Source organism: Heloderma suspectum, chromosome 2, assembly GCF_057233095.1.
Source record: "Heloderma suspectum isolate Gila_16-S chromosome 2, 16-S_ref, whole genome shotgun sequence".
Classification (NCBI taxonomy): Eukaryota; Metazoa; Chordata; class Lepidosauria; order Squamata; family Helodermatidae; genus Heloderma; species Heloderma suspectum.
Genome location: NC_139459.1, coordinates 167,401,963 through 167,423,602, shown reverse-complemented (window position 1 = coordinate 167,423,602; position 21,640 = coordinate 167,401,963). Strand labels below are relative to the sequence as shown.

Genomic DNA, 21,640 nt, shown 5'->3' with positions numbered 1-21,640 from the left:
CCTGGACTGCAAGGAGGTCAAATCAGTCCATCCTAAAGGAAATCAACCCTGAGTGCTCATTGGAAGGACAGATACTGAAGCTGAAGCTCCAATATTTTGGCCACCTAATGTGAACAGAAAACTCCCTGGAAAAGACCCTGATGCTGGGAAAGACTGAAGGCCAAAGGAGAAGGGGACGGCAGAGGATGAGATGGCTAGATAGCATCACGGATGCAATGAATATGAACTTGAGCCCGCTCCGGGAGAGAGCGCAGGACAGGAAGGCCTGGCGTGCTGTGGTCCATGGGGTCACGAAGAGTCGGACACGACTGAATGACTGAACAACAAATGTACGTGGAGTGGTTTCAATGCACTAATGTGCTATATAGACGTGGTGGTGGTGTTTGTTTATGGGTTGTAAAACAGCCCATTCTGTTGTAGTGATTACGACTACAGAACCAAGTGTACTAACCCCGTTATTATTAATCCGGAGTAAAAGCGGCCTTGTATACGTGGCACTAATCTTCCTTTAGCTTGACTCAGCCTGGCGCCTGAATGATGATCCTGGTGATGATGACGAGCGGCTGAGTCACCCACATTGCCATGTTGCCACGGCAACAGTAGCCGGCGGCCGATGAAAGGCTGCCATGGGATCCTCCAATCTGAACCATAGAGATAGAAACTTGGAAATAAAGGATCGAACGTTCTGTAAAAATTGGAAGCGGCCGTTAGCCGCGATTCTCCATTGAAGCAGAGTGACGTAGCTATGCGCTAGGATATATGTGGCGAAAACCTGCATTTTGGAAGTTAGAATGAAAAAATCGATTCAATTTTAGACCGGATGTTCCAGAATGGATGACGGGACTATTAAAAGCCTTTGCGAGGAAATACCGCTCTGCACCTTTTCGTACGTCTACGTTCTATGCCCGCACACGGTGGCCGCAAGTCCATGTGATCTAGAGGAGGAGGGGAAAGCTGGTTCAGCCTGCGGTTGGCTGTGCTCTGGCTCCGCCCACTCCCTCGCTGAGCCCCTCAGGAAAGGGAGGAGAGAGCCACTCTGCGAGCTGGCGAGTGCGCGTGGGTGGTCGGGCCTCGCCTCAGCCGACCATGGCGCCCAGCGGCGATTTAATGGGGGCCGCCGAAGACCTTGCTGATCAGGTACGCTTTTCCTCCCCTCCCAATATAGAATGGCCCGGCCCGCTCCGCTGAATGAGCCGCGTGTGGGGACCGTACCATTATGCTTGAGGGTAGGAGGGAGGGCTGCAGGAAGGTACCATTTACTGTATTCCTCCTCCCCCTTTGCCCCTTGCACGCGGAAAGGCTGGCGGGCCGGAGTATACCATTCACTCGGCGGCGTGGGGGGAGCTGTGAACTGTGTGTATGGGTTGATGCGACTTGCTCCGCCGACGAGGGATTCTGATCGCTGAAGGGTGGTGATTCTTCGGAACTGGGCGCCCTTGGGAATCTTCTGCCTGCATTTTGGGAGAGGCATCTTCGGGTGGCAGCATTAAAAATAGAACAAAACCCTCCTGGAATCATTGAATACTGTTAACCATTGAATTATCACCATTCATATGGTGATTTGGAGCGTTCAGAGGGCTTCATGTACAACCTACGTTATCTCAGGTGTCCGTACAACAGCCCTGTATGGTAGCACAGTATTATTACCCTCGCCCCCCATATTGCACATAGGAAGCGGGGCTGAGACCATAGTGGCTCGCCTAAGACTACTGGGCGAGTCTGGTTCCAAGGTGAGATTTGAACCGGGGATTTCCTGGTTTGCAGCTCACTCACTCTCCTAACCAAGACTGTGGCACCTTGACAGCTGTTGAGGTCTGGCCTGTTCCACTGTGCTGGGGAAAGCATCCGTTTTTGGAAAGATGAAGAGTGTTTGTGAGTGATGCAGAATCCATCCCTCTCTAGGTAACCTGTTTCAATGCCCAGTCAGCTTCACAATTTGATGCTCGATCGTGTCATGTACACAATGTCAGCCTTGGGCTCAGTTTTAAGAAACTTGAAGTACATTCCCGTCCCTGGTTCTGTAGCTGCTTAGAACCTGCAGCCCATCCTGCATGCAAACATCCATCCTTTTATTGTTCTTCAACCATCCTGATGCTTACCTGTTTGGTGACCCTTGTGTGTTATGATGGCAGCAAGGGAGTTGCTGCCACAATGTTAGGTTTATGCTGCGCCCGTACTGTGTGACATTGGTTCCTGTATACCAGGGTGGGCAACCTGTAGCTCTCCAGATGCTGTTGTATACCAACTCCCATCAACTGTGTGGGAGCAATTTCAGTGGTGATGCCCAAGGCATGATGCTTAAAGCATCGTAGGTAACTTCATGTATCAAGTGATCCTGAGTGTGCACGCACAGATAAGCTACCCATTGTACTTTTCCACACTTGCAATTACAGGGGGTATAGAAGTATAAAACAGTGCATTTGTAGGAGTGGGGTTGGTTTCTAATTTGTGTTTCAGATTATTAGTATGGAGATGACTGTTCCTCTGTCGGGGTGGGCAAGTTGTGACCCTTCAGATGTTTTGGCCTATAACTCCCATCAGCCCTCACCATTGGCTGTGCTGGCTAGGGCTGATGGGAGTTGTAGGCCAAAAATCTGAAGGGCCACAAATGTATCACTGTGCTCTACATTAATCTGGAATTAAAGGGTGTGATTTTATCTGTGTGCAGTCTTACTTTAAATGGGATTTATCAACTCTTGATACCAACTTTTTTAAAACCATGTCATGAAAGAGCTTCTTTGTAGGTGTACACGTCATAAGAAGATACACTGAGAGAGTTGTTCTCTTAATCTTTTTTTGGTAAACTTAACCAATCCCATGATCTGAAAGACAGATGCATTCGTCAGCAAGATGGACAAAATATGCAACTTCCTTATTTTCTGGTTTCTTCCTGCCTTGGTTATCTTCTGGCAGTCAGAGCTTTTTGATTAGAGAGTACACCAGGGTTTATGTCTTTTCGTGTTACTTTTAAGCATCTTATACTCTTGAAAACATGATATTGGTGCAGGACAGGTATATCAGTAAGCAGTGTGATCCTACACATATATATTTGGATGTTGGTCCCACTGAATTCATTGTGGCTTAATCCCAGATAAGTGCAGAGGATCGCAGACTTGTAACCCATTGCTAAGTGTAACTGATGCCAATGGGTCTTGCCTTCAGGTCAGGTATTTGTCAGCATAATCATTTCTAAACTAATTAACAATTGCTGATTTACAATTTTAGTAAAAAGAATTAGAATGTATAGTATAAACATTGGTGACTTGTACCAAATCAGAACTGGTGGACATCACTGAGAGCGATGTCTGGTTTTGCATGTGAAACAGGAAGCATGAGTGACTTGTGTTTCCTGTTCTCCGCATATATTGTAATGCCCGGAGTTGATCTTAAATTGAACTTAGGGCTGTCACTAAATTAAAGAAATCTTCAGGTAATTATATAACTTCGTTGATTGATCAGTTAAATCTGCATATGTTTCTCATGTGAATTAACAATAGCTCCAAAAAACAAAGTTACTTCATTGGGTTATGCTTGCATGCGCCATGTCAGGCTTATCTTAGAAGAAGCATTCCCTCTTGTGTGAGAGAGAAGCAGGAATGCTTCTTCTAAGAGGTGCCTGCCATCCATTCTTTTTGTAAGTACATTTATTAAAAATAATCAACTAAATGCTGTAGCCCCACTATCACTCCCTGTATTGCTGAAGAGTGTGGACGTCCCAGGGACCTAGATGTGGGTCGTGGGGGGAGGTAAGAGAGGTAAAAAGGGTCTGTAACAAGACTAGTAACCCCTGCAGAAAACAGAGCAAATGGTGGAGGGGCACTGGAAAAAGTCTGCCCATCCCCCGAACTGGCAGGGGCCAAGAGTTGTGCTTGTATGCTGATCTCATGCTGCCAGGGAATGTGCTGTACTGTCTGAGGCTGGGAGAAGGGTGAGTGAAGGATCAGTTGTCTTGCCTCCCCAAACAATCCAAGGGTGGTAGATTGGCCCTGAACCATATGGAGTGTGTTCTGTAGTGTGCCAGGTCCTCCACTCAAGGGCAGTAAAAGGAGCTACCGTGTCACTGCTGAAAGGAGGGAAGGAATTGGGGTTAAACAGTCTTCCTGTGAGCCTTGCATCCCCTTCCCATGTCCACTTTCATGAATCTTACTTATATAGCTTGGGACCCCTAAAAGAGCTCACAATATGGAAAGACCATATAAATAGACCCTAAAGAAGAAACAAGAGGGGGAACAGTGTGTTGGGGGGAAGGGCCTTTAAAATCAGGAGCCCAATAAAAAAAATGGAGATGAACACATGAACTGTCCAGAGAGCTTCAGCTCCTGGGCGGTATAGAAATGTAATAAATAAGCAAGGTGAGAAGGGCAACTCCCAGCTGATGTAGGATTAGGACTATAGACAGCGTTTTTTGCCTCCTGCCTTTCAAGTAGCCCTTGCAAGGCAGCTGTTGGTACGTGGCTGTTGTTGTGCCAGTGGTGTTAGGATGCTCCTCTTTTGAGATCTTTAAAAAAACCCAGTGACTTGAGTGTAGAAATTGTCTGACTTGAAACAGAAGCCCAAATGTATTTTTGTTTCTCTTATGGGTGTTCATTTTTGAAGCTTGCCTCTGTTACCATGAGAGCTAGAAGCTTGCTGCCTGATCCACAGTCTTGCTAAATCAGCACATGACTACTTAGAATGAGGCAAAGCAATGGCTATGCCAGTGCAACATTACAGAACATGATGTAGCGATGTACTGCTGACTGATAACTAAGCAAAAAATGGACCCCTCTGGATTTAAACAACACACAGATTACACAGAAATCCCCTTTCTAGGGGATCTGCACAGAAGAAATTCCAGTTCAGGTTTTTGGTCTGACCATATACAGTGCTGCTTAGTTAATTCTGCTTCTCTGGAGGAAAAGGGTTTTTGTGTAAAACAACATCCATGCTGGGGAGTGGGTCCCTTCCAACTCTTAAAATTCTAGGGTAGTATGGTTTGAAATACGTTTAGACATTATCAGTGAACCCCAGTGTGCTATATTCACACTCCATGAATACTGCCTCTCTTTGCCAACACTATCAGTTTTTGATTGTAAAAAGTTTATTTTGGCAATCTGCTATCTTGAACCAGGAATACAACTAGATTAAAATGAAGGTGGTTGCCTGGAAGGTACAGCTAGAGGGGGAGAGAGCACGTACAATATCTTGGCATTTTTCTTTCGTTCAGTAAGGCTGGGGGTCTAGGATTTTGGGGGAGAGAATTCCTAACTCTGAGAGTAGAGCATGTGGTTCAGTAGCTGGACTTGGGAATTACAAGCTGCTGGCTTGTATGACATCAGGGAGGCACGAGCAAGTAGGCTGCCAGAGATCCTGGTCTGTGCCAAGCCAGGCATCTGGCAAGTATGGTTTACATTGCACAGAGATATTTCTGATAAAAATACGTTCTTCATAGAGTTATCACCACAAAGAAATGCTATACAGCAACTAACTGTTGTGATTAACAATATCAAAGGTGTGATTTATTACACAAAAGGTGAAAATTCAATTTTACAAAACAGTACTACAAACCCCATGTATAAAGAAGGGGGGGAAATATAAAGAAACAATACACAAGTGGAGATCCATTCGAAGATGCACAGTCCGAGAATGCACAGACGGGCATCAGTAGAGTGCCCCTTTCAACAATCTTCCCAAGCTGTCCATGTTATGTTGATCGCTTCCAGTGCCTTTTACCAGCTTTGTCTGATTCACCAAATGTGGTCACCTTGTCAGTCATTTCCTTCTCTCATGCCAATCTTATTTGACCAAATAACAGAAAAAAAGGAAACACCTGACAAGCTGGCTCAGGAGGAAAACATCAGACAACGTTTGGCCTTGTTAAATTTTAAATTGTATGTTAAATGGAAGAAGAACTCATTTTCCTTCTGATGAAAACTGTTGAAACAGGCACTCTAACCCGATGCCTGTCTGTGCATTCTCGGATTGTGCATCTTTGAATGGATCTCCGTTTGTGTATTTTGAAAGTTTAGCCCTGTTTCTTTATATTTTACCCTTTGAACATGGGCTTTGTAATGCTGTGTTTTGCACAATTGAATGTTCCCCCTTTGTATAATAAACTGTACCTTTGATATTGCTAATCACAACAGCTGGGTGCTGTTTAGCATTTTGGGGGGCGTTGCAACTGTTGCCCTCCTTTTTGTTTTGTTTTCTACGTAGACATTATTATTATTATTATTAATCATTTACATTTCTATACTGCCCCATAGCCGAAGCTCTCTGGGTGGTTTGCAAAAGTTAAAACGTTAAAATACAATATACAAAGTTTAAAAACCATTTACACAAAAACGTATGGACAATATATACAAACAACATATAACTAAAAACAACTTTGAACTAAAAACATTTTTTTAAAAAAATCCAACAATAAAACACAGCTTAAAACAACACTGGTTAAAAATAGTATACAAAAGTCAGCAAAAGGAACGAGAGTTCTAAAAAAGGAAGTCCTTTTAGCCGGAATAATAGAGTATTTAATGCCTGCTTAAAAACCTTCAACGAGGTCAGCAGGTGGGTGGTCAGCAGGTGCATTTCACCCAGCAGGTCATTCCACAACTGAGGGGTGGCAAAGGAAAAGGTCCTCTTGCATGTGGCTGCCAGACTCACACAGCAGATAGCCCTCAGAGGACCTTAGGTGGCGGACTGGGACACAGAGAAGAAGGCATTCCCTAGGGCACCTTGGATGTAGACCATGTAAGGCCTTAAAGGTGAGACTTTATATTTTGCTCGGAAACAAATTGGCAGCCAGTGTAAAGATTTTAAAACCGGTGTAATATGGTCTCCACAAGGTGTCCCAGAGACCAATCTGGCTGCCATATTTTGTGCCAGTTAAGTTTCCGAACTAAATATACAGGCAGCCCCAAGTACAGTCATTGCAGAAATCAAGCCTAGAGGTTACCAGCGCTACCAGGTCCGCATGCTCCAGGAACAGGCACAGCTGGCATATCAGCCGACGTTGATAACAGGCACTTCTCACCGGTGTCTCCACCTGTGGTGCCAGGAGCAGGGTTGGGTCAAGAAGCACCCCCAAGCTGCGAACTTTCTCCTTCAGGGGGAGTGCGGCCCCATCCAGAACTGGTTGACATACCAAAATACCTGAATTAGGACCCTTCACAACAAGCACCTCTGTCTTGCCTGGATTCAATTTCAGCTTGTTCTCCCTTATCCAGTCCATTACCTATTTCAGGCAGTCATTCAGAGGAGTCATACCTTCCTTGGATGAAGATGTTAAGGAGGAATAGATCTGGGTGTCATCAGCATACTGATAACACTCAGCCCCAAACCTCCTGATGATCCCTTCCAGCAGTTTCATGTAGATATTGAACAGCATCGGGGATAGAATGGAGCCCTGAGGGACTCCACATAATGGTTCCTTTTTTGAGGAACAATTATCCCCGAGCATCACCAACTGGAATCATCCTGCGAGAAAGGGACAGAACCACTGCAGAGCAGTGCCCCCAACCCCCAACTCCCTTGTTGAGAAGGATACCATGGTCGATGATATCGAATGCTGCAGAGAGATCCAAATGAATCAACAGGAATTCACTCTCCCTATTGAGTCCCAGGTGAAGATCATCCACCAAGGCAACCATGGCAGTCTCAGCTCCGTATCCCGCTCTGAAGCCGGTTTGAAATGGGTCCAGGTAATCAGTTTCATCCAAGACTGCTTGGAGTTGACATCACTCTCTCGATTACCTTGCCCCAGAATGGTAAATTACTTACTGGCCTGTAGTTATTGAAGTCTAGGGGGTCAAGGGAAGGCTTCTTCAGAAGCGGTCTAACAATTGCTTCTTTCAGACATGATGGAAAATTACCTTCCCTTAGGGAGGCATTAATAATATTCAGCAAAAATTGCTTTACCATCTCCCCTCCCTGGACTACAAGCCAGGATGGGCAGGGATTGAGAGGGCAAATTGTCTTTTTGACCAAACAAAGCAGCTTGTCCACATCACCAGGAGTCATAAGCTGAAAATGATCCATTTTAATCATGCAAGCAGAGTTGATGGACACCCCACTGTCGATTTCTGTCCCCATGGCAGTATCCAAGTTGGCTCGTATCTGAGAGATTTTATCTGCAAAAAACTCATTAAAGGCATCACAGTGAGCTACTGAAGGCTGTAAGATCGGATTGGGGGGCGGGGGGACTGACTCAGCTCCCTCACCACCCTGAACAGCTCAGCTGGGTATGAGTTGCGGATGCAATGCGTGTAGAGTAGAAAGCTCTCTTCGCTGCACATGTCGCCACCTCGTAGGTCTTCAAATGATTCCTATGATGTGTCTTGTTGGATTCAGGTCGAGTTTTCCATCATCGGCGCTCTAGTCATCGTCCTTGCCGCTTATATGTCCCGCATTATGGGTAACTGCTGGAGAGCGCTGAGATTGATGAGGGAACAAGGCAGACCAGGCAGATGAGTATAATCTTGGCCTGGAACTCTCAGTCTAAATCTTCGCAAACCAGTCAAAGAGAACAACCAGATACCTTCCTTCCGTTCAGTCAGAAACTGTGCATCTGAAGGCATTTGGCTTGGAAACTGATGTGGAAAGTAAAAATTAAGTGGTCTGACTATCGACAAGACAGCCATCTATTCTATCACCTCATCTTAAGTACACAGGCTTAAATCCCATGTTGTGTGAGAAGACTTTCCCTTACCGAGTTCTAAGAGTGACCCATTCCTGGCCATAACATCAGGTTGTGACATAGCTTCAAGGCTCTGTGTTTGTATCTAGAAAGGGACAAATGCACCTGCCTTCCAGTTGTCACATGTAGCATAGCTTCTTCCTGTGGGGCAGAAATGCCCAAAGTGGTTTGTACGTCCGGGTGGCTTCTGTCTTTGCAGCCTTGCGGGGGCACTCCTCTCTAATGCTGTCCTCCCTTCTCCCCAGTTCTTGCGTGTGACAAAGCACTACCTACCTCACCTGGCTCACCTCTGCCTGATCAGCACGTTCTTGGAGGATGGCATCCGGATGTGGTTCCAGTGGAGTGAGCAGCGCGACTACATCAACATGTCGTGGGGAAGCGGTGCACTCTTAGCCACGCTTTTTGTATTAATCAACATGTGTGGGCAGCTGGGTAAGAGCTCCCTTTTTGGTGACTAGGAAGAGGAGGACTGGCACTGAACTGGCGTCCTCCATAGGTCTTGCCGCAGACAGTGGGACCATGCACGTGTTGGCTTTTTTATAGGGACTTCCAGGGAGTGATTCGCTGGTGTCTGAGCCTATAGCTGCAAACTTGATCCTCCTCTCTAGTAGGCGGTGAGCTCTGGTACCTGCCTGTGTGAGGCAACGGCAGGAATCTACCAGACCTAGGATAATCTCAGCTGGAAAATACCAGCTCCTTAATGCTCTTTTCAGGGTTCACTCTCTTTTCAGGTTGCATTCAAAGGATCTAATAAATCTTCTAATCCATTTCAGCAGATTGAGAATGTTTACACAGCCCATCTGTTTTATTTATTTATTATTTATTTCTTTATTACATTTATACCCCGCCTTTTTTCCTCCTTAAGGAACCCAAGGTGGCGTATATAGTCCTCCTCCTCCTCCATTTTATCCTCACAACAACAACCCTGTGCGGTAGGCTGGGCTGAGAGTCTGTGACTGGCCCAAAGTCACCCAGTGAGCTTCCATGGCCGAGTGGGGACTAGAACCTGGATCTCCCAACTCCCAGTCCAACACTCTAGCCACTACACCACACTGGCCCTCTGTTTTATCAGTCGTCATTTGCATGACTTGTTTGTTCAGTATTTGTTAGGTTAGTGTTCAGATGAAACAGAATAAAAATGTAGTACAAAAGCTAATGACAACATATCTGTTGAAAGTAAGAATAAGATAGTGTAATTTTTTTAACCAACAGTAATGCTTTTCATATTAAGTCCTGATCTTTGAAACCAAATACACAAAGATAGCATAGTAGTTCCCCTCTCTGAGAAACTGGAATAAAAGAACATGTTACATGTTGTAACCCTCATCCTTGCAGTAATGCACACACACATTTGTAATATATGCAGGCCTAGGACTGGACTTGTATTTTATGTGAGAAGCCAGAAAAATTAAGGATTCAAGCTGACACTGGCTGTAAAGACACCTATCATAGTGACAGGGAGTCAACCATATAATACCCCTGTGCTAATGAAGCAACTTATCTGAACCTTTTGCCAGATAACCAACCAGTGGCATGTCCCATAAGTGAGCCTGTGTGGTGTAGTGATGGCATGTTGGGGGGAACCATGGGCAGGAGGTGTGGCAGAGGCACATGTGTGCTCTCTTGCCTCGGGCAGCAAGAGAGCTTGAACCAGCCCTGCCCACTGAATTCAGTGCAGTTTATTCCCAGGTATGTGAGCACAAGATTGCAGTCTTAGTTTGGGGAGAACTGGGTTCCAATTTGCACTCCACTATGAAGTTTACCTTTGAGCAGTCATTGTCTCTTGGCCTATCCTAATTCTTCGGGTTGCTGAAAGAATAAAAGAGGGAGAAAGAGCGAGCAATGCATGCTGCCCTCAGTTTCTTGGAGGAAAGGTGGGGATAAACACTGAATAAATAAACTGAGTTGTTGCAAGGATAGTATGGGACAATTCCATGCATGTTACCTTGAACTTCTTGGATTAGGGCTGGCCCAAGACATTTTTCTGCCTGAGGCAAAGGACAAGATGGCGCCCCCTCCCATTCCATGTACAGAAGCTGACTAGACTGGCAGTTGAATCTTTCTTCATCACTGGCAACGGGACAGAGTCTTCCACCACACTTGAAGGCATCAGGCTAGCTTAGGGGGTGCAGGCCACATGGTCCACAACGCTATCCTCCAGCACCTTGCTGTCACCTCATAGTGTCTGCCACCTGAGGCAACTGCCTCACTCTGCCTAATGGTAGGGCTGGCCCTGCCTTAGAGAATGGGGAGTGGAGGCGGAGAATACAGTTATAATCACAGTCCACAGGAATGCTATTTTTATTTATTAGAGTTATTCTGTTCCAAGTACAAAGACTTTCACAAGAACATTCATTTTTAAAATAGTTCTAAAAATAAAACAAAGCAATAAATATTTAAAAACAGCAGCACAATTGAATAAAAACACATACAGCTCCAGAATAAAAAGATCTGAAAGGTTATACTAAAAAACCTGGGCAAATAAAGAAGGTCTTCATATGTCTTTGCCAGAAAGACAGCTGGGTTGATGCCAGAGGACATTCCAACAAAGATACCACAATAGAATAGGTCTTTTCCCCCAGTCACACCATACACATCGCTTCGGAAAGCAGGAGAACTTGGAGAAGAGCCTCCGAAGCAGATCTTAATATCTTGGCGTATTTATGAGGAGAAAGTGGTTCCTGGCTTATTCTACAACCAAGATGAGACTACACACTCAAATCACTTCAATTTTTTAAAAAGAAAAAATGCATTAATTCTCATTAAAGCTGCTTCAGGCCAAGTGTAGGAAAGGGCCATGTGGAAAAAATCCTCTATATTCTGTTTCCCTGCTGCATTTCTTTTGTTCTCACCTAACCATCTTCTCTGTTCTCTGTTTCAGCTGGGTGTGTGCTTGTCTTAGCCAGAAAGTTTGTTCCGTACGCATGTTTTGGCCTATTTGGGATCATTTTTATGCAGGTGAGTTGAAAAGTTTAAGGAACGAGATCTAGAACTCACAGTGAGAAGGTATGCTGAGCCCCATTCCAAGGATTTAGTGCTTTAGGGGAGGAGAATCAGATTTTACTGTCCAAGGAAATAAAACGTTAAGGGTTAAGGTATATAGAAATCGTACTAAGGGCAGGAACAACTGCTGTAGTGCAGTGGGACTCTTGTGCTGGGTAACACAACTGGGAACTAGCTGAAATTACCATTTCCAGAATGGGGAAGTCAGCGGAGTTCGTGGAAGGGAGCTCTGCTGCCTTGTCCAATTCCAAAAGCAGTCATTTCAGCTAGTTTCCTGGTTGCGCTGTGAGGCTCTGGCTTCCCACTGTGCTAGTGGCCATTCCTGCTAGCACAATTTGATCAGCAGTAATGAACTGCCAGCGCTGGATACTGCCCTAAATTCTGTATTTATTGCAAAATATCAATGGTAAAAAACCCCCAAAATGATAAGCAGATGTATTGTTATTGCCAACAATCTTAAATAACAAAAGTGCTCATTAACTATAAAATCAGTTTTAAATTGCCAATTTAAAATTCTTCGTTGATTTAAAATTATGTTTAGGGGGAAACGTAAAGGGAAAAACATTAAGGGGAAACCCCTCTCATTTACCATTTGACCAAACATCCTTCTTCAGTAGCTTCCGTTTCAAATAATAGAAGGTTATATCTTTAAGGCAAAATACAGGATTTGGTGAGTCCATTAGGGCATCTTGTAAACTTGTGATCCTGAGCAAGTTGTTCAAAAGTATTGCTCTACTTTATTGATGGCTCTCTCAACACACCTACTTTGGTGAAATGAGTATTTTGGTACCGTAAAGTATAGCAGATTATTGTAGTCTGTGCTGCCGTGGACTAGAGCCCACCTCATTAGATATGTGAAGTGTTACTTTCATGGGTACAATGAAGAAAAAAAAAGATTTGTTAACATTGGGGCCAAAAGGCCATGAAATGCAAAGGATAGCAATGGATGTGCAGCATTTATATGCAAAGCCTAAATGTATTCAGGATAAGAGCAGAGTGACACACTCCACATAGCTGGATCATTGATGATACCCCAGCCTAGAAGGAGGTAATTTCGCCAGTAATTGCTGTTGTGAATGGATCACTCAGTTCCTATTTTGTATATATTTCGGTTCTGCCTAGAATTGGGAAACGCGTCTCGAAACTTTTTGCATGTCATTACTGTCTAGGCCCCAGTATTTATGAACTTCTTGTCTCTGTACCTGTGTGTGTACTATGTATGTGTACAGATCTGTCAACTGAGAGTAATACTTCACACCTATGATAAAAGTGGGCTTTAGTGTACAAAAGCTTCTGCCCCAATACATCTCTCAGTCTTTAAGGTATCATCAGACTCTTTGTTTTTCTTCAACAAAAGTGAAGATGGTGTCCCTTTAGTCACAATCTGCTGGCTTTTTTTTCCAGACAATTGCGTACAGTATTTTATGGGACCTCAAGTTCTTAATGAGGTGAGTGAAAGCCACAAGGCATGTTGAGTTGTAACTCCACCAAGGAAACCTGACAGGGGGCTTTGATATACTTGGTAAGGGGGATATCTCACGCCCTTTTCATATAAGCAGGGGTGCCTATCCAAGTTGGACAGGTCCTCACTTGTGTGCCTCAGAAGAACCGAGTTGCCAGCTCCATGGTGGAAAGCTTACTCAGAAGGGGGGATGGGAAGGTGGATCACCCATGGTCCCAGCCCCAGAACTACAGTTCAGTGGTGATACACTCAGTAACATAGTGCAGCTCTGCCCCGTGATTGCCTCCATTGAAGGAGATTCTCTTCATAAGCATCTGGTTGTGATCTGTGTCAACCTCCTTCACATAGAACAAGCATTAAAGTTTCCACTAATCCCTGCAGACTGAAAAAATGCCTTTAGTAATTCTTGAATGCTGTCTATACTAACTCAAGTAAGTGGTTGCAGGAAGAATATCTAATCCTCGACTCCTTGGGTTCATTTGTCCAGGAAGTGGGAAATTTCCCTAGAGTACCACAGGACACTTAAGGTGAAGGGGAAGCCATCAACCAGGTAGCAAGCAAAGCACGGAGAGCTAGATCTTGTTGTCTAGCTCACAGAGAAATACATGCACCAGCTAAGACAAACCAGCTTTGCTGACTCCCCGAGTGGAGGTCCAAGTGGTAATAGCCATGTCAAGCAGGCCAGCATCACCATAGGTGTCGCTTACAGCTATGGACTGGATGCTTCAGGTACATCCGAGCAGCTGGGAAGATAAATATCATGGGGTTAGGGAAGCAGAACCATGAAGAGAAGGTCCAGGTGCCAAATCCTGCTCTGTTACAGAATATGCAGTTTGTGCCTCGTTGTCTGAACCACCTGTGTTTTTTTCTTCCTTGTAGGAATTTGGCTCTTGGGGGTGGGCTGCTTCTGCTGCTTGCAGAGTCTCGTTCTGAGGGGAAGTCTATGTTTGCTGGAGTCCCTACCATGGATGACATCTCACCACGGCAGTACATGCAGCTTGGTGGCCGGTTGCTCCTTGTTCTCATGTTCATGACGCTCCTGCACTTTGAACTTGGCACCTTCACCGTGAGTGGCCTCTCATTTTGTGTTTTTCTGGCTATAGCACTGGCTGATTGCCTCTAGAAATAATAATAATAATAAGAAGAAGCCTGCATGCACACTTGGGCAAGCATGCGTTAACCTCAACACAGCGTAGTGAGGACAGCAAATAAGCCAGGCCTTTCAATTCTAGGACAGTCTCCTGGCCAGTGAAGCAAGTGGCTTAGCATGGCTGTTAGTAACTCAGCTCCTGCCAGACCTCTCCCTTATCCTGGAGGCTTTTGTTAACACTCTTTTGACATATCCTCACAGTCATTTCTTGTTTCTTTCCAAGGGCCACGTGTATCCCAAGATCACACCATGCAGACACAGACTTTGGTATGGGTGCAGAATTTCATATCCTTAGGACTCTTTCATTTTTTAAAAACAGGTTACTAGCCCTTATGGTTGTAAAACATCTAGGCAATGCCTGGTGAAATCTCAGAAGCTGGGTAGGCCATCAAATGTTCATAGACCCAGGATAACACCTAGCAATTGCACCTAGCAACACCTCGCGGGTTCCTAGCAATAGCAGCAGGACTAAAATAAATCCTGTTAAATAAGCAGATATATGCACATGTGCATAATGTATAAGGGGTGACAGAATTTGGTTTACTTCCATGCAGGTTTGATCTTGTTGCATTCACTTGGTTCAGCCTTCCCCAACTGGGTGCCCTCCAGATGTGTTGGACTACAACTCCCAGAGTTGTAGTCTGGAACATCCGGAGGACACCTGGGAGGGGAAGGTTAAACTAGGACTATCTGAGAGCCCGAAGTAGTCTCTTAGGCAAATGTTGAGGCTGGAGGGGGCCAGCCACTGAGCCAAGGAACTGCATTAAATTGATGTATGGTATTTCTGTTTTCTCTCCCCAGATTTTCCAGGACATCTTTGGCATGGCACTCATCATTTTGGTAGCCATTGGCTTCAAGACCAAGCTCGCTGCTCTCACCCTGGTCATCTGGCTCTTCGTCATCAACCTGATCCAGAATGCCTTCTGGAGCGTCCCCACCTACAGGCCCCTCCACGACTTTCTCAAATACGACTTTTTCCAGACCATGTCTGTCATAGGCGGCCTGCTACTTGTTGTGGCATTGGGACCTGGGGGGGTTTCCATGGACGAGCACAAGAAGAAGTGGTGAAGATGGACTGTGAACAGTGCTCAGTGGTGGGAGGGGGGGGGATACTATGGCTTTTACAAACCTGTGTAGAATTTTCTTCTCTTTCGATTGATTCTCTTGAGGTTTATCATAGTTCACGGTGGCCTTATCAGGGTGGGAGAGCCTTTGCTTTCTATCCTGTTTGAGACATGTAAATTAAAGTCGAATTATATATATATATGCATATTGATTTGCTGAACTTTCCTACTTATCCTTTGAGACCCCATGGCCTTCTAGGGCACTAAGACTTTTCATCTTCTGATATAAGAAGCCAGGATGGAAACAAGTTGAACTCCATCTCTTCAGGAGAGCTATTCATCCCCATAACTTACATCTTGGCAGGGCTGAGCTTTGTTGGCCTGCTTCCAGCCCAAATGTTAAAGTTGGGTCTGTCGACTTGAGCATATATACAAGGATATGGAGTATTTTAAAGAATGGTCTTGATTCCTTGCTTCTCTTTGTCTTGAAGGAAGAAGGAGGGGGAATGAAACAGCCCTTATTAGAGGAAGCATACAGGAGGTATCCTCTGTCTCCCTTACCTTTGATGTCAAAACAAGAACAATGGGAACACCCATTTTTATCTGAGCAAGATCTGCAGGTTGCAGAGAAGATTTGCCAGTTGACTAGTAACCACCACAGCAAGAATGTTCCTGCCTCAGTTTTAGAACCTACAGTGTTCTGCCTGGAGTATTCATGAACATCCTGGAGGAAAGGATTGATCAAGGAACAGAGATACCCTTCCTTCCAGAATGTTCTGCAAGACTAAGCTGAGGCTCCAACTTAGGGGAGGAATAGAATAACAGAACAATCTGACTGAGGAGGTTGTGGGAGCTTCTCCAGAAATTTTCAGAAAACAGACACACATACACCATGGGTGCTTCTTCATGGTTGATCACTTATTCAGTTACAGGAAAGCAATCTGTCCTTTTTTTAAAAAAAAAAATGACATCCTAGCTTAGAGCAAAAGGCTTCAGAAGATAACCAATTGGTCCCTTCCAGCAACAGGAGTCTATGAAGTCAATAGCTAAAAGTGATCCAGTGGGCACCAGATGCATGAATTGTCAGTTTGCAGTTGGCAGTTACATCTGCACATGGATGATGGACACATAAGGTGAAAATAATTGTACACAGTGGAGCCAAAAGGTCATGAACTGCAAGAGGTGATAGTAAAGTGTGTGGATGCTGTGAGAATGGCAAATTCCATATTTGGGATTATTAGGAAAGGAATAAAAAAAACTGCCAATGTCAATACATTTATACAAATCTATGGCGCATCCATAGCTGGAATACTGTGTACAGTTCTGGTCACTGCACCTCAAAAAATAGTATTTGTAGAGCTGGAAAAGAGCAACCAACATTATCACAGGGCTGGAGCGATTCCCCTATGAGGAAAAGCTACAACATTTGGGGCTGTTTAGATACAAAATAGTTGAGTAAGCATGGGGCGGACACGATAGAAGTGTATAAAATTATGCATGGTGTGAGGGAAGTGGATAAGGAGAAGTTTGTCTCCCTCATAATGCTAGAACCCAGGGTCATCCAATGAAACATGAGCGGAGGGATATTCAGAACAGGTAAAGGGAAGTACTTCCTCACACAGCACATGCTTAAACTATGGAATTTGCTACCACAAGATGTAGTGATGGACACCAACTTAGATAATTTTCAAAAGGGGATTAGACCAATTCATGGAGACCAAGGCTAGCAGCGGCTGCTAGTTTTGATGGCTGTATATTACCTCAAGTTCCTAGGGAATGCGAACAGGAGGTTGTGGTTGTTGTCTTCATGTCCCTTTTGTGGGCTTCCCATGGGCATCTTTTTGGCCACTGCAGGAACAGAATGCTGGACTAGAAGGGCCTTTAGTCTGACCCAGCAGACCTCTTGTTATGTTCATAGATCTGTGACATGCAAAGCCCAAATACACTACAAGGCAAGAACAGAGGGATCCATACATCACAGCAGTAATAGGCAATAATACTATCTCAGCTCTAGCTGTGCTAATTTAACACCTGTAGAGGGAAAGAAACTTTCAAGCCTGATAATGTCCTAGTTCAGCAATTTCAGTCCTGAGTTTCTTTTTAAAGTCTTTGTGTTGGAGAACAGTGATGTTCAAGTTAGCAGTTGGGTGAGTGAAATGCGCTTTAGCAGGTTTCTGAAAGCTGCCATTTTTGTGGGTCAGATTTGTGCCTATTCGTGCTACGCTGAGAGGGCCAAACTAAAAGTGATGATGATCGCGCAACTGGCAGGTTTTTCTAGAATAGCAGCCTTGAAATGATTTGGATTGGGGCTGTGGAGGAAGAGAGAAGGGGGGCTTTAATTTTTTGCCCTGGCTGTGGTTCTGATCTGGTTCAGGAGCCCTTGTGGCTGCTTTTTCTATTGAGAGGAAGGTTCCCGTTAGCATCTCAAAACTAGCTTTTGTAAATGGATAACTGTCAGTGCTGGATAAGTGGATTGCATGGCTGCTGAAGTGGGGTATGGTGGATGAATTAAAGGGAACGAACAGCAGGCATATTCAAAATGGTGGGAATCTCACATAGTTTGGGCACATCAGGGAGAGACTTTCTCTCCCCTGCCCCCCCCCCTCATCTCCCCTTATGATTGGAGCTCTCCAGTGGAATATCTGCGGTGCAAGTGCTGCACAGGTACCAATATCATCACAGCAGAAAATACATGTCCATCCCATACGCTGGACAAAACGAACAGCCTTTTCCCAGCAGCTGCAACGTTGTTGTTCAGTCGTTCAGTCGTGTCTGACTCGTGACCCCATGGACCATAGCACGCCAGGCCTTCCTGTCCTGCACTCTCTCCTGGAGCATGCTCAAGTTCATATTCATTGCATCGGTGATGCTATCTAGCCATCTCATCCACTGCTGTCCCCTTCTCCTTTTGCCTTCAGTCTTTCCCAGCATCAGGGTCTTTTCCAGAGAGTTTTCGCATTAGGTGGCCAAAATATTGGAGCTTCAGCTTCAGTATCTGTCCTTCCAATGAGCACTCAGGGTTGATTTCCTTTAGGATGGACTGATTTGACCTCCTTGCAGTCCAGGGGACTCGTAAGAGTCTTCTCCAGCACCACAGTTCGAAAGCATCAATTCTTCGGCGCTCAGCCTTCCTTATAGTCCAGCTCTCACAGCCATACATTACTACTAGGAAAACCATAGCTTTGATTAGACGGACCTTTGTCGGTAAGGTGATGTCTCTGCTCCTTACTATGCTGTCTAGGTTTGCCATAGCTTTCCTCCCAAGGAGCAAGCGTCTTTTAATTTCATGGCTACAGTCACCGTCTGTGGTGATCTTGGAGCCCAAGAAAGTAAAATCTGTCACTGCTTCCATTTCTTCCCCTTCTATATGCCAGGAAGTGATAGGGCCAGATGCCATGATCTTAGTTTTTTTAATGTTGAGTTTCAAACCAGCTTTTGCACTCTCCTCTTTCACCCTCAACAAGAGGCTCTTTAGATCCTCTTCGCTTTCTGCCATTAGGGTGGTATCGTCTGCATATCGGAGGTTGTTGATAATTCTCCCAGCAATCTTAATTCCGACCTCTGATTCATCCAACCCAGCATTTCTCATGATGTACTCTGCATATAAGTTAAATAAGCAGTGTGACTCGGTGACTTGTCGTACTCCTTTCCCAATTTTGAACCGCTCGGTTGTTCCATGTCTGGTTCTTACTGTTGCTTCTTGACCCTCGTACAGGTTTCTCAGGAGACAGGTAAGGTGGTCTGGTACTCCCATCACTTTAAGAATTTGCCACAGTTTGTTGTGATCCACACAATCAAAGGCTTTAGCGTAGTCAATGAAGCAGAAATAGACGTTTTTCTGGAATTCTCTTGCTTTCTCCATGATGCAGCGAATGTTGGCGATTTGATCTCTAGTTCCTCTGCCTTTTTGAAACCCCGCTTGTACTTCCGGTAGTTCTCGGTTCACATACTGCTGAAGCCTAGCTTGTAGGATTTTGAGCATCACCTTGCTGGCATGTGAAATGAGCGCAATTGTGCGGTAGTTTGAACACTCTTTGGCGTTGCCCTTCTTTGGAATTGGAATGTAAACTGACCTTTTCCAGTCTTGCGGCCATTGTTGAGTGTTCCAAATTTGTTGGCATATTGAATGCAGCACTTTAACAGCATCATCTTTTAGGATTTTAAATAGCTCAGCTGGAAGACTGTCATCTCCACTAGCTTTGTTGTTAGTAATGCTTCCTAAGGCCCACTTGACTTCACTCTCGAGGATGTCCGGCTCAAGTTCAGTGACCGCACTATCATGGCTATCAGGGACATTAAGATCTTTCCTGTATAGTTCTTCTGTGTATTCTTTCCACCTCTTCTTAATCTCATCTGCATCTGTTAGGTCCCTGCCTTCTTTGTCCTTTATCATGCCCGTCTTTGCACAAAACGTTCCCTTGAGATCTCCAATTTTCTTGAAGAGATCTCTAGTCTTTCCCATTCTGTTGTTTTCCTCGATTTCTTTGCATTGTTCATTTAAGAAGGCCTTCTTGTCTCTCCTTGCTATTCTCTGGAACTCTGCATTCAGTTGGATATATCTTCCCCGTTCTCCCTTGCTTTTCGCTTCCCTTCTTTCCTCAGCCTCATCAGACAGCCACTTGGCTTTCTTGCATTTCTTTTTCTTTTGGATGGATTGAGTTGCTGCCTCCTGAACAATGTTACAGACCTCCGTCCATAGTTCCTCAGGCACTCTATCAGGTCTAATCCCTGAAATCTATTCCTCACCTCCACTATATATTCATAAGGGATATGATTTAGGTCATACCTGAATGGTTTAGTGGTTTTCCCTACGTTCTTCAATTTAAGCCGAAATTTTGCAAGAAGAAGCTCATGATCTGAGCCACAGTCAGCTCCAGGTCTTGTTTTGACTGAATGTATAGAGCTTCTCCATCTTTGGCTGCAAAGGACATAATCAATCTGATTTCAATATTGACCATCTGGTGATGTCCATGTGTAGAGTCGTCTCTTGTGCTGTTGGAAAAGAGTGTTTGCTATGATCAGCGTGTTCTCTTGGCAAAACTCTATTAGCTTTTGTCCTGCTTCATTTTGTACACCAAGGCCATGCCTGCCTGTTATCCCAGTGATTTCTTGACTTCCTACTTTGGCATTCCAATCCCCTATGATGAAGAGGACATCTTTTTTTGGTGTTAGTTCTAGAAGGTGTTGTAGGTCTTCATAGAACCGATCAACCTCAGCTTCTTCAGCATCAGTGGTTGGGGCATAGACTTGAATTACTGTGATGTTGAATGGTTTGCCTTGGATTCGTTCTGAGATCATTCTATCATTTTTAAGATTGTACCCCAGTACTGCTTTTCCCACCCTTTTGTTGACTATGAGTGCTTCTCCATTTCTTCTAAGCGATTCTTGCCCACAATAGTAGATATGATGGTCACCTGAATTAAATTCGCCCATGCCTGTCCATTTGAGTTCACTGATTCCCAAGATGTCGATGTTCAATCTTGCCATCTCATGTTTGACCACCTGCAGCTTACCTTGATTCATTGATCTGACATTCCAGGTTCCTAAACAATATTGTTCTTTACAGCATCGGATTTTCTTTTCACCACCAGACACATCCACAGCTGAGTGTCCTTTCGGGTTTGGCCCAGTCGCTTCACTCTTTCTGGCGCTACTTGGAAATACCCTCTGCTCTTCCCCAGTAGTATATTGGACACCTTCCGACCTGAGGGGCTCATCTTCCGGCGTCATATCTTTTAGCCTTGTGATACGTTCCATGGGGTTTTCTTGGCAAGAATACTGGAGTGGGTTGCCATTTCCTTCTCCAGTGGACCACATTTTGTCAGAACTCTCTGCCATGACCTGTCCGTCTTGGGTGGCCCTGCACGGCATAGCTTATGGCTTCACTGAGTTACGCAAGCCCCTTCGCCACAACAAGGCAGTGATCCATGAAGGGGAGCTGCAACATAGATCTGTCTTTTAAGTGTGGGCAAGCAGCAACACTTCTTTCTGTTCTCTGTGCCAGGAGTATGCAGACATGAGGCTTTCAGGATTAACTTTGGGTTTCTTAACTAGAACCGCATGGTCTACTGACCGGAGAAAGGTGTTAACAAACGGCTCAGGGAGGGTGGGCGGACATAGAGTTAAGTGACGGTGCCTCTGAGCACATGTTTAGTCCAGTAATTTTTTTTCGTGAACGACATGAAAGTCACAGCTCTTTCATACAAAAAGCCACGCTTGGTTTTCCCCCAGGCTTGAATTTCAGCAGCCTAATTTGAGAGTGGGTGGACTTCTTGGGAGTGCTTCAT

The 21,640-nt window shown here is 44.8% G+C and overlaps 1 protein-coding gene across 1 annotated transcript; it reads left to right on the top strand.

The window, feature by feature from the left end:
- Positions 1-1,013: 1,013 nt before the first annotated feature.
- Positions 1,014-16,620, top strand: LOC146353156 (surfeit locus protein 4-like). The gene is made up of 6 exons (XM_084835830.1): positions 1,014-1,137; positions 8,920-9,106; positions 11,556-11,632; positions 13,082-13,125; positions 14,019-14,205; positions 15,091-16,620. The coding sequence occupies exons 1-6, from the start codon at positions 1,087-1,089 to the stop codon at positions 15,355-15,357; spliced, it is 813 nt and encodes a 270-aa protein (XP_084691956.1). The 5' UTR covers positions 1,014-1,086; the 3' UTR covers positions 15,358-16,620.
- Positions 16,621-21,640: the final 5,020 nt, after the last annotated feature.

What these genes read in the sequence shown, in the direction of transcription:
- LOC146353156 (XM_084835830.1), top strand. Translation starts at nt 1,087, where the DNA reads ATGGCGCCCAGCGGCGATTTAATGGGGGCCGCCGAAGACCTTGCTGAT. An exon ending in TTGGGATCATTTTTATGCAG is followed by an intron (nt 11,633 to 13,081) that starts GTGAGTTGAAAA and finishes TTTTTTTTCCAG; the next exon opens with ACAATTGCGTACAGTATTTT. An exon ending in GACCTCAAGTTCTTAATGAG is followed by an intron (nt 13,126 to 14,018) that starts GTGAGTGAAAGC and finishes TCTTCCTTGTAG; the next exon opens with GAATTTGGCTCTTGGGGGTG.